Source organism: Limanda limanda, chromosome 7, assembly GCF_963576545.1.
Source record: "Limanda limanda chromosome 7, fLimLim1.1, whole genome shotgun sequence".
Classification (NCBI taxonomy): Eukaryota; Metazoa; Chordata; class Actinopteri; order Pleuronectiformes; family Pleuronectidae; genus Limanda; species Limanda limanda.
In genome coordinates this window covers 16,926,149-16,945,005 of record NC_083642.1, presented here as the reverse complement: position 1 = coordinate 16,945,005, position 18,857 = coordinate 16,926,149, and the positions used below count along the sequence as shown (strand labels likewise).

At 43.4% G+C, this 18,857-nt stretch overlaps 1 protein-coding gene across 1 annotated transcript in view; it reads right to left on the bottom strand.

Annotated features, from left to right (window-relative positions):
- casz1 (castor zinc finger 1) overlaps positions 1-18,857 on the bottom strand; it is a 44,176-nt gene that overhangs the window by 10,665 nt on the left and 14,654 nt on the right. The window contains exons 3-8 of the mRNA XM_061075377.1: positions 12,993-13,893; positions 11,078-11,143; positions 8,387-8,483; positions 5,677-5,841; positions 3,873-4,045; positions 2,414-3,273 (exon numbers count right to left, since the gene is read on the bottom strand). Coding sequence (XP_060931360.1) covers positions 2,414-3,273; positions 3,873-4,045; positions 5,677-5,841; positions 8,387-8,483; positions 11,078-11,143; positions 12,993-13,893 — 2,262 coding nt within the window. The remainder of the gene's footprint in view (positions 1-2,413; positions 3,274-3,872; positions 4,046-5,676; positions 5,842-8,386; positions 8,484-11,077; positions 11,144-12,992; positions 13,894-18,857) is intronic.

The following is an 18,857-nucleotide window of genomic DNA, read 5'->3' as shown; positions in this document are numbered from 1 at the left end:
AGTGGAAAAGCCAGTCTTGGGCCCTGTCAGCTGAAAGCTCGGAGACGAGGAGGTATCACTGTCAGTGTCAGTTCAGTTTGACAATGGCTGAGGTTGGTTGGAGGGGCTGGGGGTGGGGCCGGGGTGGGGCTCAAAGAAAAACCAGCAGTCAAACAATTTTGCATCTGGTTTGAGGTCACCGAACGCTTACCGAGTCGCCACGGCGCCGCGCCGCGCTCCTCCCCTCCCCCAACTTGATAAGAGTAGACCCAAAATTAGCGAGCCTGACGAATCCTGCCTTGTCATTAACAATTACATCAACTCTCAGACCAAATGAGAACACATCATATCAGGAGCCGTCCCTCACTGTAGGATCTACACATGATCACCAGGCAGAGAGATGCACTCCTTCCCTCTCAGAGGCTGCATGGGACTCACTGAGGTTCGTTAGAGTGCAAAGGTCTCTCACTCTGCTGCGCATCGCAAAGTCGTTTTTTTTTTTTCTATCCGTTTCCCAAAGAGGGAGAACAAATGAGTTTGACTCAAAGCAGCTTCTTTCTGGAAATTATCCAGGAATAATGTACCACCATGTAATTACTCCGGATAAGATACAGAGCTTGTGAAAGATCATTTGTACTGTGTATCTAATTAGTAAACCCTTCAGATGCTCGAATCTCTGGGAAAAACACTTAGGGGTAAATTAGAGCGGAACATTAATAAAGAAAAAAAAATACTGAGAAATGACTGAAAGCAGAAATAGGAAAAATGCACAGCTCACAATAGAGTTTCACAACTGCACGAGAGATATACACACTGTGTGAAATAGCCACAAGCACTGTGACTTTTCTCACATCTTTTCGACAGAGAAGCACAAACCACTTCCTCCTAATTTTAGCCTGAAATGTCCTGTTCACACATTTTATGAAACAAATATGAGAAACCAAACCGCAGCCACCCGTCCATCCTGCGTTTGCTCTGAGCTTTTACAATAAATGATGCTGCATGAGGTATTATTTTAAAACAGCTTCACGATCCAGCCGCAAGATCTGAGCTGCAGCCGTTCGGTGAGCCGACATGAGGGCTGGTGAATGCACCATCTGTGGAGGCCCCACCCTCAGTGGGGGTCTTCCCGGTGTTCAGACTAACTGCTGGAAGCCCAGAGGTGGAGCTCAGCCTGACAGCCTGGGCTCAGCTTGGCTCCCCAGAGCAGCTGCCCCAGCTCTCTCCCAGGAACTGTCCTGCTCCACCAACACCACCAGGAATTGTAATCCTTCCCCGTCCCAACATCCGGAGATGCTCCCCCTTACAGCCCCATTTACAATCCGCACCCCCCACCTGCTCGGGCTCAACACAGGAGGCCCCGCTGCCGCTCGGATGCAAGACTGCACTCTGCGGTGCATTATCAATTTAATACCTTAACTTCATTTTCAGACGCTTTGTTTAGAGCAGTATGATAAACAGAGACAAGGCAATTACCTCCAAAAATTATGTGAATTGTGTTTATGCTAAACAGATATTGACGTGTTTTTCTTGGAACCGAGGGTTTCTAGAAATTCAAAAAGTGTGTCTTTGCTGATGCATGCAAGTGTGTCTGAGGTCTTGTATCTGTTAGAAAAAAAAAACGTCTTTTCAGCTCTGGTGCATTGAGTCATTTCTGCCTGAGCGATTTCAGTTTTTTTATCAGTTTGCATAGAGGATACGGAAAAAAACATTTTTTTTGTTCTCGCAATTTCTGAACTTAATTTCATTCCACCTCCATTTGCTCGGAACGGGCGCAGACACAGATAAGAGACCAATGATGAGGAAACATGTTCGACACAAGCCCCAGGAGCCCCCACTCCGAACATCATAAGAGACTTTTACAGGCTCTACTCTCCCCTGTCAGCGCATTTATCTCCAAATGGATTGTGGGTATCTAACAAACGATCAACACAATAACAAGCCCAGAGCAGAGGACCATGCCTCCGGTATGTCCCTGTAAGCCTGAAAACAGCACTTTTTCTGCCTTTCTCTCTGGTGTGGGATAGTGAGAGAAATGACCTCTGAGTGCACTCTCTCTCTGCTCTCTCGCTGCAGTGGAGTGAAGTCCGCAGAACATTATGTGGCTTTTGCTATACGTGCAGTTACTCAGTATACTGACTAAGTGTGAACTTTACAACTCAGTCTGTTAAAGTAGTTCAGTTACAGTAATAATAATAAGAAGAATGTTATATTATCTATCGCATCAACAATTAATTTGATCAATTAATCTGTTCGATTTCTGTTGATACATCAATTAATAGTTAAAAACTGAAAAGATAATCAATTTATAATAGTATAAAAGAGTTTTAGCCATATAATTATTTGATTATCAGCATTATTAGATTTTTTTTAGCCCAAATAATTTACATTGAAAAAAATCAGTACAGTTATGGCGGTTTGTGGAGTAACTGACCTATATCATGGTTCATGTTCGGCTTCAGGGCAGCAGCTGCCAGTCTGGCCATCATGGGCGATATCAGACCTTTGCTCGCCGAGATCTTCTCCATGATGGAGGAGGTGGCGTAGGAGGTCGGGGTCGACGCCATGGCTCCCTCCGCCCCCGATGTGGAGCAACCCTGGGTGAGTGAGTCGGTGGGCATGGAGTGGGCCCCAGAGGTTACAGCTGATATCAGGCTAGCCGCAGGCAAAGGGGGCTGGAGAGGCAGCCTGGGCATGAGAGGGAAGAACGGGTTGGAGGCCATGGCGCTGTTGGAGAGACCGAGGGTCATGTTGCTGGGCAGGGCCTGGGACAGCAGGTTGGACATACGCTGGCCGGCGCTGGACAGCGAGGATGTCAGCTTGAGCGCGTGGCCCATTGTAGAGGAGGAGGAGACAACGGTGGTGGGTGTGGCCATCATGTGCGGTACAGTGCTGGACTGCTGGGTCGTGGGCGAGGCACTCAGGCTCGAGTTCTTGCTGCTGATGGCGGAGAAATCCATCAGGTCATCGTTGCTCGATTCGTCTTGGTCGTCCTTTGGCGGCAGGAAGGAGGAAGAGAGGCCCATGACGCCAGAGGAGCGGATGTGCCGACGCTCGTGTTTGCGCTTGTGGGAGGTCATCTGGCTAGTGGAGGTAAAGGTGAAGCCGCAGCCTGAACGGATGCAGTGGAAGTGGTTGGTGGCCTTGCTGTACACGCAGCCTTCGTACTTGCACTCCTCATATTTGTAGAACTTCTTGAAGCCATCTTTGGCATAGGCATCATCCTTGATGTGGTAGCTCTTGTGCTTTTCTATGTCACACTTGTTTTTGAAGGTGAAGGTGCAGCCTGGGCGCCTGAGAAAAGAACGGGAAATAAAGGGATAACATGATAAGACACAATGCTCTGTTGCAAAGCCTCCTCAGAACCAGGTACAGTTGGGAGCATGATTCATTTGATTCAAATACTTGGTACAATGGAGAAATGATAACTGACACAGCAGCAGCTCATTGAAGCATCACTACCTGAAAACTCTGGGGGAAACTTTCCAGGGAGCAATTATCGATATCCATTGATAGGATATGTGGTGTGTCCTTTTCAAAATAAGGTGAACACGTTTGAAGCTCAATGGACTTTAATTAAAATGTATTTGTATTATTATATACAAACAGGCCATAAGTTGCAATTCCATGGTTCATGGTGATGTTAGACGATATATTTTATTTACACTTAAATAGAGAATGTTCCTAAATTCCTCTTTTTCTCTTGTTCTCTCTCTCTTATATAACCTGCTAGGACCTCTGCAGCTAAGTGTTTGTTCACATATACATATATCCTAATAATAAATGTAAATTGATCTGAAAACAATTATATATAAAATATATACATGTGTTTTACGCATTTATTCTTAAGTTATGTTTAATAAATGTAAAAAAAAAACATCCACCACATTCACCTGCAGTGGAAGTGTGTGGTCTTCTGCCCATAGAACTGACACTGAACTGTGCCACAGTCCTCGGTGGCCCGAAATCTCTGGAAGCCGTCGTTGATCAGCTGGGCGTTCTTTTTATGGAAGTTTTCATGGGTCATGACGTCTGAGGTGCTGGTGTACACCTTGCTGCAGCCCACCTACGAGCAGAGGCAAAGCATTGTAATCGGAAACAAAGATCTGGGCCCACTGCAGACCCGAGAGTTTCACTCTGAAAAAAAGGCAACTTCTGAAACACAGTGCTTTAAAGAGATGTGCCAGACCGTAAAAGTCTCTGAGAAAGGAGTTCAGTGTGGTTACGAAAATGCTAGTGGCCTAGAAATGACTGGAAGGTTTGTTTTCTCACGTTTACAATTTAATGCGCTGTAACGCACACCAGCAGCAGTACAATGTAAGCTCAACAGTCTTATCATTGTGACATTTTGAAACAAAATGTGACTGAAAGTATCGGTGGTCACAGTAGGTAGCTGAAAATACAGTAGCTTCCTGGCAAAGCTGCCATTTAGAAAATGAAATTTATATTTTGAGCCTGACAGTACATTCAGCACAAGTCTTTCTGTAACTCTAAGAGCAGATTTTGGCGGTGGAGGGGGCAGAGGAGAGCAGACAGGAGTAATAGGACGGTCCTAGTCTTTAGTTTAAAATGTTCTGGTACTCTGGAGCCCTCAGAGCCACAGCCAAGGGAAAAAAACAGGTAATGTTTGACTTAAAAGCAGCAATTGTATATCATCCCTGGCACTTTTCATCCGCACAAACCGGGGCAACTTCTCCATATTGAGTCAAACAATGAAAAAAATGCCACTCTGTTTTTTCCCCCCACTAAATCACGAGAGCCGATGCCAACATCTGCAGGTTCTCAGGGACTGTTAAAACAAGGGCTGAAACGTCCTAATAACAATTACGCCGTTAGAGGGGTTTAAAAAAGAATATATCTGGAGCCATCCTCCGCTGCACCGCTGCCCTGCTGGTGAGAGAGCTCTCCGCACAGTGACACGTTGAAAATAAGCAGATGTATTAAAAAATTAAACAAATCCAGAAGGGGGAACAATCTTCAATGGGCCGCTTGGTACTAAAAGATGAAAAATGTGTAGTTTATATAAACACCTAACTGAATTTTATCCATGCCAATTAAGGAGTGAGAGAGTGAGGAGGTGGGGGGGGGGGATGCACACGCAGCCTTACCCGTGTACTCACCCTGTTTTTTTTTTCAATTTTCTTTTATTTACCTTAGCGCACGTTTGGCCAAACTGCTCTTTAAAGACACTTTGGTGTAAATGGAAAAAGTGTGGGGCTGTGATTCTATTTCACAGATGCAAGTAAACTGTGGCGTGTATGTGTGTGTGTGTGTGTGTGTGTGTGTGTGTGTGTGTGTGTGTGTGTGTGTGTGTGTGTGTGTGTGTGTGTGTGTGTTTGTGTGTGTGTGTGTTGTGTGTTACGAGTGGCCTCATTTCCCTGATCTGACCAACATTTATATCACAACGTTCTGCAATTCATTATATACCTTTTGGTTTTATGATTAAATGTCACTGCAACAAAGAAAATTAGTTACAAGGCTTTTATTGTTGTGTGTGTGTGTGTGATCTGATTTGCTGTTTGTTATCAATTTTACATTTTTAATCAGAATTGTGAGTTGTCGGGTTGTTTGAAATGTACGGAATCCTTAAGCACCTGCGCCCATGTTAGCAGATGCGTATGATTCTGTTTCTGCTGTGCGTGCTTGTGGGTTTATTGTGAGCCCGTGGAAGAGGAGATGTGCGTCTGGGTGGTGTACCTGCATGCAGTGGTAATGGGTGCTTTTCCCATTGAGGTGGCAGCCGTGGTAGTAGACACTGCAGTCGTCCAGAGGGCTGAAGCGCATGAATCCGTGCTGCAGAGAGTTGTCCCTCTTCTTGTGCATGTTGTAGTGCCTGATCACGTCCTGCTTACTAGTAAACCTCTGCAAAAGGGGAGGGGGGAAAAATGTACAGCAACAGGTTGGCGTTTATTTAAACCAGTCACAGAATCAGCAACAAGTCACTTCATCTCCGTGGAAGCAGCAGCTGCAGCAGTTGGGAGCCAATTGACAGTTGGGGGGGGCTGTACATGCTGCAATGTCTTTAAATATGACGTGTTCTGTGGTTATTGATGCACTTTGCATATCTGCAAGTTGTGCTCTATCCAAATGCCACACCAAAACACTCTGGGACTTTCTGAGTACAAGATACGTCTGAAATGAAACTTGAAACAGGAGGCATGCCTGTGCCTCCCCCCCTCCCCCCCAGCCCCATCTTTACAGGTGGACTCCCTTCCACTAAAACTCATTTTTTAATTAAGATGAATCAATTGGCATGCAAGATCACAGTTCTGATGGTTCTGACTCTGGAAAAATTATGTTCCATACAGATGGTTTCTCAGACGTGCATCAGGGAAAAGGGAAGACAACAGAAACAAACAAACAAGCCAACCAAAAAAACGTTTTCCCTTTCAATTCGCCGAGATATGATTCCGTTTTTAATTAAAGCATTAACGCTCGCTTTTGGTGCCGGCTCCGTCTGTGGTGATGAGTGAATATGCTAAGAGGCCCGCCTTCTAAAATTATAGCATAAATAAATTAATAAATAAATAAATTCCTCCCACACCCGGGAGTCGAGAAGGGGAAAAAAACTAAACAGGAACGTCACTCCACAGAGACCCGCAGAAACCAAATCTGCTGTAATTGGACTTAAGCTGATGTTACAGAAACTGTAACGGGAGAAGCGCAAATCAATGAGACATTTCTTCAAATCCATATTTATCTCCAGTTGAGGGAGAAACATCAGAAAGAACAATTCTAAAAAGCAAATAATTGCTGTACAAAGTAGGGTAATTGCTCTGTGTCATGTGTTCCACTCGCGCACAAGTAAAAAGCTAGGATCTCACACAGCTGCTCCCCTGCTCCTGGCCCGTTTCCCACAGCATATTTCCACGATGTTTGACTCTTGCAGAAGCAAACACTTCATTAGGATTTTGTAAATCTAATTGATGAATGCTTTAGATTCATCACATTTTTAAATGAAAAAATGAAAAAAATCCTAATCTCAGTTCTGGGCTTTGGGCTTTGGGGAGTCTAATGGTTGATGAAGACCGGAAGATAAGTTGAACTGCAGTCGTGATAAACTCGATCCATCAAGCTGTCCAAAATAGGCCATGGAGAGAGCTGACTGGGAAAAAGATCTCATTTTCAGTTGAGTGGTGATGAAGGTTGGGAGCTACTTGCTACATTTATTTTAGGATTCCCACTAGTGTGGCAAGATGCACACTCTCCCTCATGTACAGGCCCATGAAAGGAGAATGTTAAGACTCAGCCAATGGCCCGGAGGCTGGCAGTGGGATAATATTCCAGGAGTGTGTGTCATGTAACATTTCATGAGTTATCGCTTCGAAAGGGGCTGCCTGTTTTTTTCAGGGTATTGACATCCTGAGGGCTGGCTTCCAGAGCATATCTGTGTTTCCACGCGACGCAAAGGCAACAGAGAAATGTGGAGCTGACCGTGGAAATTGCCATGATAACCTGAACTAACGCTCTAAATAATGACATGAAATGATTTTCCTTTGTATTCCTCTAAGAATGTGTCTCATCAGACTGTGAAGTGGGATTCATGCAGAAAATGAGACCTTCGATATGTCATGCTTTTCACCACATAAACAATGTTTATCGAGCGGTAATCTCTCTTGATCAGGAGCAGAAAAAGGAGATTACGGCTGAAGATGGCTTAATACAGAAAAACTGTAGAGAATAAAGGACGGGAAACACACACAGCACTGGCTGCGCATGGATTTTTGATGTCTTTGACAAATCTACCCGTGTTTGTCTAACTCTCTCAGGCCATATGCTACAGCAAACACAAGGCCTTGTAATATGATCTGCTTTGTGTTTAGTTTTTTTTCTCCTTCCTGTGCTATACATGACAACTCCAGGGACCAGGAAGATTAATAACGTGAAAAGGGGATTAAAGGCAGGCCCCCAGTCATTGGCAGATGTCTTTATAAAAAAAAGAACACATAGATTAAAAAAAAGAGCCATATTTCAAGCATATTGACAATCAAACCTCGTGATGAAAGGGCAACCGTCAAAGACCAACTGTGCTTGGAAAACACCTGCAAACTGAACAAGTGTAAACACCCGTAGCCTGTTCGGCAGACCATAGGCCAACAAACTTTTCATCTTTGTAAACTTTGGCTGGGTGTGACGCCTATTAAAAAGATGACACATTATCCTGTTTGTCTATCCTGGGATCACCACATCCCCTTAGTCGTGTCCTGAAAAAGGAGGGGATGTTTTGCTTTAAGTCACCCAGCCTAACCTCGATATAAATAAATCATGCGATACACTACCTGGTTTCAACCTTTAGTGAGATATGAACGTGAAACCAAACTACATTTGTCGGATTTTTTCCCAGCATACAGAAGCAAATGTTAAAAGTGTGTTTAGGTGATGCTCAAAAAAGTGATAAATTACTCACGCTCACCTGGTAGTTACACTCAGGGTCCATGCAGTGGTAATGCTCCCTGTACTGGTAGGCACAGTGGACGTGCCCGCAGTGTTGACTTCCGGAGAACCTGAAAAATCAAGTTACAGGACACATTTAAACAGTTGTGTACATTTTGGCGGCGGCACAGAAGTCAAAATCAAAACTGCTTCAAAACCTGGGAACGCACGAGAGCTTATCGCACAGAGAGCAGAGTCACGGGGATGAAAAAGGTTGAACGATAAAGCGGCGCAGAAAGATATCAGTGCGATTCAAACATAATTGACAGAAAATGAAGAATGATTAGCGAAGAAATTATTTGAAATTCCAAGAACAGCACACAAAAATAAAAAAACAAGCCAAGGAGTTTTCAAAGACATTTTGCTCGTCTCACCTTCAAAGTGACTCCTGCTTTCCACACTGCTGCAACAATTTACCCCTCTGTCACACCAATTTCAGCCAAATTAGCTCCATTTATTTCCAAAGCAGCCGTAAGAGACACTTATTACACTGAAACCTTTTCCCTTGACACACATTCACACGCCCCATAACTACTTTATTTCTCTGCGCTGTGAAAACCCTTGTCAAATCAATGCACAGTTATTTCAGGTTAACCACAGTTTCACTCTGAGAGGAAGGGAGTCAGGTATCTTGAGATGTGGGAACATCTCCGTTTACTTTTCATCCTGAAACCTTTGCCACCCTTTCTCCTGGAATCCAAAAATCTGATTTTAGTCTGGCACCAGTGAAAAAAAAAGCTGCTGCCTGCTACAGTACAACCACTTTTACAGTTGTGATACTAAGACTGACGATGATGACTGTTAAAATCCTTCAATTACCAGTGAAAACACACAAATAAACATTTGAATTGCGGCTGCCAAGAACTCCATCTGCGAGTGGAGAGGAGAGGAGAGGGGGAAAGGAGGCTAAGTAATATATTTTTTCCATCTCTCTTTCTGTTTTTCCTTGTAAGGATTATCCCAGAGCTGCATTTACAGATCACTTTGCTGAGTTCATTAAGCTAATTGAACGGTATATCCACTACACTTTTTAAGTTGGCTGTGTCCTTGTGTGTGTGTGGAAGCGATGGAACCAGAAGGGACTCCGAAGGGTTTGATGAATCTTTTAGAAAAAGTATCAAACCAGTCAAACCAAGACGCACAAGGTGTACGCAATAAAACCAACATATGCTCACACAGTAGAGATTTCTATACACCTCTATATACATGCAGACACACACATTTACACTTATGAACACACAAAGCCCCCCCGTATCCTCCTGAGACTGTGGCCCACCCCTCTGCTCATTGCCCAGCTGTATCACTTTGCCTCTGGACAATTCCCACTTGCCGCGTCAGGGGGCCTAATGGGCCGCTGCTATTCAGCAGCAGATTAAATATTAATATCGCCACGATACAGAGATTGCAGCGCATCTCCAGTTACAATAGAGATACACAGATCAAAGTGCCGAGGCAATAGTGGGTGCATGAAAGCATTTAAAGAGTGAAAACTGCAACTAAACACTACCAGGGAAGCTCTTTAAAACATCAAACTGTAGTGTGGTGAGGAGATGAAGAACTTTTTTCCCCCTCTTTTCTCAAGGACTAGGTGCGAACACATTCACAAAGCTGGTTTTTAGTATTAGTGTGCACTCATTAGCCCCAGCTCCGAGGAGGACCATCCCCCGCTTCTAGCTCCCCTCTCTGCGTTACATTTGCCCTTTTTATGAGCCCTCCTTTCCCATTTTTTTTTCCCCTCCTCTTCTTTCCTTTCTCTTTTTTTTCCCCAACCCCAACACGGAAATTGAAACTGTATCTGGGCTTATCTGCAGCCTCCCCGTGCATCAACTGCCGAGATGTTTAGACAAATTTTATGCATTATGCAGCGCAAATATCAAAACAGTTCTTGGCAGTGCCAGCAGAAGCCTCATTAAAAATTCCTTAATTAAATCTTCTTGCAAAATGTAATCAGTCCAAGGAAGAGGTTTTGTGTGTGTGTGTGTGAGTGTGTGCGGAGAAGAGGATGTGTGTCTGTCAGTGCCAGGGCTTTGATTTGTGCCCTTCATGTTATGGCTTGGAGAAGTAATCATTAATGCCAAAGCCACTTTGGCTTTTCAAATGCTGTTTTCTTTCTTTTTAAACGGAATAAACAAACAAGTGATAATCACCTTTCTAGTGTCTGCTCAAAATTAATCCAGAATGAGGGACATTGTTCTGTGTCCATAGAAACCACAGATACCTCTCCTCCCCTGAGGCTTGGATCTCCGATGGTGTGGAAGACAGACTTTTTAGATCAGTCAGTCCCTCACGTGTTTCAACAATAAATGGCAGAACTAAAGAGGAACCTGGTCTGAGCTCATATCCTCTCTGTCAGTCAGAGCTAAAAGTACAGATTTATGTTCTCCTCGTGTTTTAGTGTTATACACACTGTGAGCATTTATTCAACCAGACACTGTACGCTGCCGTCAAACCATTTCTCTTTCATTACCTCTTATCCTTCTACTTCCTCTCAGCACATAAATTGGAGTCTTTTCTTAATTAATTTAGTGCGCACCGAACATTTTCATACCAGCCTAAGATCGAGTTACATCACTTAATAAAACGCACCATCAGTACATAAAAAAAAAGGCCCATCGCTGTTTGGTATGTTTTTTCATTGGTGTAGCACATTGAGGGATTTGCATACCTTGCGATATATTTCTGGTAGAGGTTGATGTCTTCGCTGGCGGGTTTATCTGGTGGCAGGCCATTCCTAATGCAACAGAAAACACAAAAGAGACAGGATTAATGGCGAGGTTGGGCTGCCTGTTGTTAATAAAAACAAACTGACACACTATTTACTTACAGGCCGCTCCCAAACTTTGGACTATCAATATACATTTTCTTGTGTCATAACAGCGTTTTCATGTGCCGTATGAATCAGGGATTTAAGGTGCACACTTTGATGCATGGTCTCCCAACCAATGAAAGGCAAAATGCAGGAGCAAAGGACATTAATCTTTTATGGGGGTATTTTGGTGAGTGCTCGTATGCAAAACTGGATAATGGGGATGTGGAAGAAATGCTCTGAAAAGGTCTTTTCTGATATTCTCTATGGACCTTGCCTCTAGTGCTGATGTCAAGTTGTCTCCAATCAGTCTGGACTAAAGATGTAAGACAACACTGAAGCCTGAAAAGCATATGGATCCAGCTAATTGACTCAGTACCAGTTTCAGCTCGATCAAATTTGTATTAGAGAGACATGCTGGGAATTGTTGTGTGCTTTTCGTCACCTGTAATGTGACTGCCTTCATGAAGCCTGTAGCAGTACTGTGTGTAGATGTCATAATACAGTTATTCGTTCTGCTTGCTCCCTCTCAGGGATGGCATTTAGCTCCATGTGAGCAGCTCCACACGGGGGATGACCTGAGGTTAATCTGGCCCAGAGGGGAGGATGTGCTGCCAGACACTCTCCCTAGCACCCCCTCTTCTCCCCGTATACAAGCAACAGACTGGTTTAGTTAGCCAGGCTTGCAGCTCCGTTGAGCCCCAACCTGACAAAGGCCAAAGCCTGAGGGAGAGGTGCCGGAGGGCTCCTGAACAGTGTCTTTGATAGGTCTTGACTAACTAGAGACAAGGTCAAAACCAATCAAACAGACTCTGGGAGCTGTTTCCTACTGGTAGTGCACACAACTGTAGGCTAGTTCCCCAAACCCCTCGTTTGCTTCCTTTAAAGTGCACTCGTCAGGCAGTGTTGAGTCGGCCCCTGTGACTCGCCGGGAGGTTAGTCATGGCTCCAAAGTAATTAAAGGGAGAGTTGTTACACCCTAGCCAAACGAAAGAAGTCAGTCACTTTGCGATGACTGTGCTAAATCAGTCTCCATGGAGTGCTACAGCGAGTAAACACTTCATGTGCCTTCGCAACTCATCATGTCGTGGATCTATTGGGCGCTATGCGCTATTTCACACAACGTTCCTGTTGGCTGCTGTAAAGATAGCAATTACCTTTGCGTTGGGCTAACTGACTCACAGTAGCAGTTAAGTGTATGTGAGCTCCACATTAGCTCCAAGGTGTTCCACTGAGAGACTATCGGTGTGAGGAAGACAGACCTCTGAGCTTGAAATCTTTTCAAACCACCATTAAACTTTAAATTAGAATTTTAATGACAGGTTAAATGATTTATTATCAGATTTTAATATTTTGGTGAATAAGTAAATGGGATGCATGTCGTCATTAGAAGGGATGCATATTAAGTTCATATAAAGTATAAAATGGGTAACGTTTCCCCAAAAATTACCAGCTTAAACATATAACCCCCATTTTGGTGCTGTGAGAAATTCTGCTATTTTTAATTTTTTTGTACAGCACACTTATTTGACCAGTCCATCTACAGATTTAATGCAATCTCCAACATATTAGACCGATTTTAGTACTGTGATACAGTTCTAAAACTTGGAATATCCACTATCAGTGGCAAGGCCCAGAAATTGCTCACAGGCTTCAACCTTTGCACAGGCGCACAGTATTTTCAATTTGTGTTTTTGATGCAGATGTATTCAAACTAAATAAAAGCCTTGTCTTTGCTTTCTAGTGTTATATGACAATGTTTGATCAGACTTACTTAACAGAGGACACAGTGCCAGTGGTGATGGAGTCAGTCTTGGAAAAGCTGGACTTTAGGTAGTCGGTGGCGTTGAAGCTTATTTGGCCGGTCTGGTCGATTGTGAGCCCTGGAGTGATGCTGGCCCCGGCTGCACCTACAGTGGGAACACCAGGAGCTCCTGGGTTTCCTGGTGCTGTAGCGAGGACATTGGGCATCAGCGAGGCCTCAGGATTTCCTGGCATCAGTTTCTGAATTGTTCTGATGTCATACTTCGAGGGGCGGCCCACTTTGCCTGTTTTAAAGGCGATGGCACCGCCCATGTCAGGACTGCCCTCGCCGGGCTTGAAGAGGTGCAGGAACTTGACGTTCTCCAGGTCGTATTTGGAGGGTCGCTTGTAAGCATTACCATTCTGCTGCTGCAGACTCTCCCCCATCTTCAGCTTCTGAATAAAGAAGTCGTACTTGGAGGATCGGGGTGTCATGTTCTGCATGTGAGAGGGGTTGGCTGGCTGAGGTGTTCCCAGTTGGAGTGCTCCTGGCTGTTTGTGGTCCAGGCTGGAGGGGTAGATCTGTGCCTCGGCCCCTGGGTGGCACCCCGAGGTCTGGAGCATGGTAGCACTCTTGTCTTGGGCCAGTTTTGAGTTGAGGTCGTCTGGTTTGGGTGGGGGAGCATGCACAGGCCAAGGTAAGGTCTCGCCTGCTTTTAGCTTGCGAATGTACTCTTCGTACTTGGAGAAGCGAGCACGCCGTGAGGCCTCTTCACTGCTGAGGGATGATGGGTTTGAGGTAGCAGCTTTGAGCTTCTCAAAGCTGATCTTCTTGGTCAGCTCATCCCTTACCTGCTGGTCATCATAACCGAACATTCCCAAAAACTCATTCATGGTGTTGGCTGCATAGTCTCGCAGGGCAGACGCCTCTCCTGGTGAAAAAAAAAGGAAGATAGCTAAACTTAACTTCAGTCCTGATGCCCATCAAGTCGGTTCTGTCTGGTATTAATAAATAAAGTCTTATCACAGTAATAAATGCTAATACAGCTTATACAAACATGGTCTACCAAATGCTTCCCTCTTGCTACATATTGACTGATGCTCGCCTTTGTTTGACAACTTTGCATTTTGTTTGGGATCAGATATCATTGAAGTTGACAATCTGACGAAATAGCTTGGAAGAGACGCTAGCTCACCTTACCATTTTGGCAAAGACACAGCAACAAATTGATAATGAAGAAACGACTTTTTTACATAGCCTTTGAAAAAAAGACTTTCAGCAAATTTTTTATGTGCAGACTGATGCTGAATATTATTACAAAGACAAAACTATCACTATCAGCAGAGACATAATGACACGTGGCAAGTGTGTTCCATTTAATCCTCCATGAAGCTTAGTGTAAGGTGTTTTAAAATAATGTGATTATTGTGTCACCTTCAAAAGTGAACAGAATGAATCTTTTCCTCTTTTTACACATTTGTGAACTGAAACATCACTTTCATTTTAAGAGTCCATTAAATTGGACAACTTCCCCAAGGACATAGCGAAATACTGTATAGTCAATGTATAGTTTAATTGCATTATGTGGAGATTAATTCTGGCCCATTAACTTTCATCCAGGTTAGTGCAAGGGGTCAGAGAGTGGGGAAAAGGGAAAAATGATTTGCGCTGAAAGCAGCGGAGGGACAAAGCTGTGCATAAAGAAGAATAGCGAGGGGTAAAAGACAAGGGGAAGGGTATATGAGAGAGGAACAAAGACAGAAAGAGACAGGGTGGACCTGTGAGGCTGCTTTTCTCGGTTGTGTTTGCTGATCCGGCTTAATTCAAAAAATCTCTCTCTGTGTCAGTTTGCATGTTATGCAGGATCTCAGAAAACAGACATGCTAGTAATGAAAGGAAAGATGATAGATGATAGTCATTTAAAGCCTTTGGCCATCTTAACTCATCACTGGCACAGGCACAGGATCAAGGTCCAAATACTAAAATCTTATTGGTTTTTTTCATGACCACAGAAACACATGAGCTGGCGAGAGGTAATATCACCAACCGTCCGGGTAATTAATACACAAATATCTCTGCTCTTGTCTCAGATTTCTCAGTTATTGCTAAATCAGTCGCTGGGTCCTGCTTTTCACGTCTCCTGCGCAGCATGTAAAATAATCCCCAAATTTTCCATTCACCACGTTGGGGTTGCTCCTCTGCTCAGTGGATCAGTATGAAAGAGGAGCTGGTGGATCGAAAGGGCATGAAAAATTTAAGAGAAATGCATGAGGTATTTGAGAGGAAGTTTGTACATGTTTTTACATGCACTGAAACCACAGAGTGACACACTGTGTCTACATATAGAAGTATTTGATGCGGGGTTCACCCTATTCTAGAGTTAAAGTCGTTTTTAATCTTTCCTAAGCTTGTAAAATGATAAGAGCACATGGCATCAAATGTTGTTAGAGATACATCTGGGCATGTTCATTGAAAAGCATTCAGCTATACATTCCTCACATTTGATTTAGGTGTTGATGACTTCAGTGCTTGGTTGGAGTTTACTGCTACTGTATTTATAAGGACATCTCAGGTCACAGTATATCATATAGCTCTAAAGTTAAGGCTGAGCAGCCAACACCACTACTGGGTCAGAAAGTTGAAACTACACTTTACTGAGTGAGGAAGAAGGACTGGAAAGGGAAAAGGTGTCGAATAAATATTGTTGGATAGACACCCATTTTAAAATATCATAGTAATATTTGGAGATCAATGCCATTACCAACATAACAAATCTCACAGTTCATTACACTATCATTATAGCAAAATGTGTTAATTACAGAAAACCTCTCTTGTTTCAGTTACAGGGCCAATTGCTAATTGTTTCAGAGAGATGGTGGTTTCTGTCATGGGAGCTCTGACATCCCTTTTCTCATATTCTCTTTGCTGCGGGTTTCATCACCACCTTCTGCCAAAAAAAAAATATCTGAGTCTCTTTATTCCTTCATGTGACATCGTGTGACAGCTATCAATGAAAGGCAAACGATTGGACATGAAGGGATTATGACTGGGACCAACAGGAGATAACCTTTCTGAAGCACCATGTAAATGAGTTTTCTACTCAAGCCCTTTCTGGCTGATGTCATGTGACACCGAGCAGGAAACTGCGAGTTAATAAATAAATAAATAAATATCCCCAGCTCGTCTGACCGTGCTCTGTCTGGTGCCACTGGAAGATCTACAAACAAGTGGCTCCTAATCTTGACACTTCAGGCCAGCAAAATCCGACACACCACACAGACCTGCCTTGTCTATATTTGAGGCAATTAGGCCACATTTTCCTGCGCAGATATGATAACAGATGGGCATTATATCTCCTTTTGGCTGACCAAACATGGCCATCCACATGGCATCGCTTCTCTACTCACAGGACTGAGAGGCAGAGGTGTCGCTGATGATAAAGCTGCATGCTAGCTGCTATATATGGACTAATCTAGACTTTGAATACCCTCTAAAGGGGTCTGCTTTGAGCCACACAAGCACAATGTAAACTATTTGGACTTTTTATAATCTGCTGCGTTTTCAGTGGAGTTCAGTCAGGGAAAGTTTCTGCACTGTGTTATTTTCATAAGGTACAGTCATTTAAATTAATTTTTAATAAGCAATTTGTGCTCAAGTTGGCGAATTAGTTTGAGTGTGTTTTGTTAAAATGAACAGTGGTGTGCTGATAAATAGTTGGCTTGAATAAATAATATCATGGGCATTTGTTTGGATTAATTTGACACATGCACAAAACTGTACAGAGCCTCGAACTTCCTTGCTGTTTGGTTAGTTAATTAACGGGCAGTAAATAGAGCGAGCGCTTTGAAATAGCTTGAAATGAACAATAACCTTTTACAGTGAACCCAGAATTGCAAATGGAAGTCATGGTCAAGCCTGTTTGATCCATCTCTATGAGCATCTCTGTCATTGCTTTCATAGTTTGTATTCATTGGCTTTTTTCCCCATTGACTGGCTTATGAGGGCTCTAATGCGACATCTAAATTATCTAGGAAAAGTATTCTGGGGTTTTGCACTGATAGGAAATCCGTGCGATGCCTCAATGTGAGGAGTTAAATGTTTTGAAGGTCGCAGTTTCTCTCATTGATCTTGCAATGTTTGTTAATTACATTGTCACTGATGTTGTGAGAGATAATTAAGCCACTATGTTTATATGCATAATTATGTGCACTCCGCATCAGCCTTTGAAAGACAGCGGCGAGAGAGAGAGAGAGAGAGAGAAAGAGAGAGAGAGAGAGACAGGGGGGGGGGGATGTTTTAATTGTGAGCTGAGCAAAAACGTGGCAATATAGATGCCCTAGTTACAATCAACAAAGAGCAACTCTGAAAAAAAACACACAGACTAAAGAGATAAGATTTGCAACAACTTATGCAGGATGCTCTCCCTGCAGTCTGCAAACTCTGGCTTTGTAGTGAGATGCGAAGTAGTAAAGGAGACAGGGAAGACAGAGGTGGAGGCCTGCTACAGTAATACATATTAACAGACAGTTTTTTTGTTTTTTTAGGGCCATGACAAACACACAAAATGACTAATTAAAACCACAAAAACCTTTTTCATTTGCCTTTGAAATGAAACGCGCTTCATTTTCTGAGAAGCCCCTGCCCTTGCTTGTGTGTGTGTGTGTGTGTGTGTGTGTGTGTGTGTGTGTGTGTGTGTGTGTGAGAGTGTGTGTGTGAGAGTGTGTGAGAGAGTGTGTGTGGCCGGAGCTGCTGGTGCACGGTCGTTGAAAACAAGAAGAAAAATGCAAACAAAAAGAGCTTGTGTACATGACTCTGAGGTACATACCTAAACCTAGATGAAAGACCAGAAAAAAAAAACTGTTAAACTGATGTGAGCAAGCACGAAACAAAACTTGTTTTTGTACCACAACAACCGGTCTCGCCTGCAAATTGCTATTTCCACCCCCCCCCCCCTCTCTTGTTGCCTGTGAAAAAACAGGCTTTATCTATTCATATAACCGAGTATACTTTTTTTTTTTTCTCCTTTTTACAGCTCTGTTTTAACTTCTGCTACACAAAGGCCAATCTCTCCCATAGTGTGTGTGCGTGCAGTTTCAAGGGTCACAAAGTGTATAACAGTAAAGGGCGCTTTCTTAAAAGATTGTTTGTGCTGCTAACGCATTTTCTTGCTACCTCAGATGACTGTTTCTGCCGATGTTATCTCTTTGATAATCAGTGAATTATTGCGAGGTAACATCATAAATTTACAATTGAACAGTCAATGACTCATTTACGAGAGCCCATATGAGAAATGTATCAAAACACGTTAATGTGTGTTAATCATAAATACGTGGAGCTGTTGTTGGTAACGTGCTTAAAGGTTGATATGGCACTGCAGGATAACTTCTATGTTACTGACTTTATTTGACGATTGATCTCTTGGATTTGACAACTGTGGAAAAAAACAACAAACCCCTCCAGGGCAGACTACGGCTCCATGTAATAGAGGAGCTTGAAGCAGTGGCTAAGTTTAGTGAGCTTAGGGAAAAATCAAAGAGTCAATATGTAATCCTGGGTGTAATGTGAAGCTTAGCCTGGCCCGGCCATGCGCTGTTGGCCCACAGCTGCTGGGAGAATACATAAACAGCCTTATGTTGTAAGCGCGCTCCATTTATGAATTTCCTCATACAGTTAACCACACACTGACAAGTTACTGATTTCCCCCCCTCCATGTCTAGGAGTTGAATCTGTCTTTAGGGTTCTGGCTATTCATACTTTAACTGTAGAATGTGACTCTGAATTCACTAAAGCTTTAGTGGAGGTGACAATGTCACCCACCCTTTAATCTAAGCCTTGATGCTATGGAGTGAAATGTTTTAAAGGGCAGAGGTGGTGTTGGTTTAAGATGTATAAGAA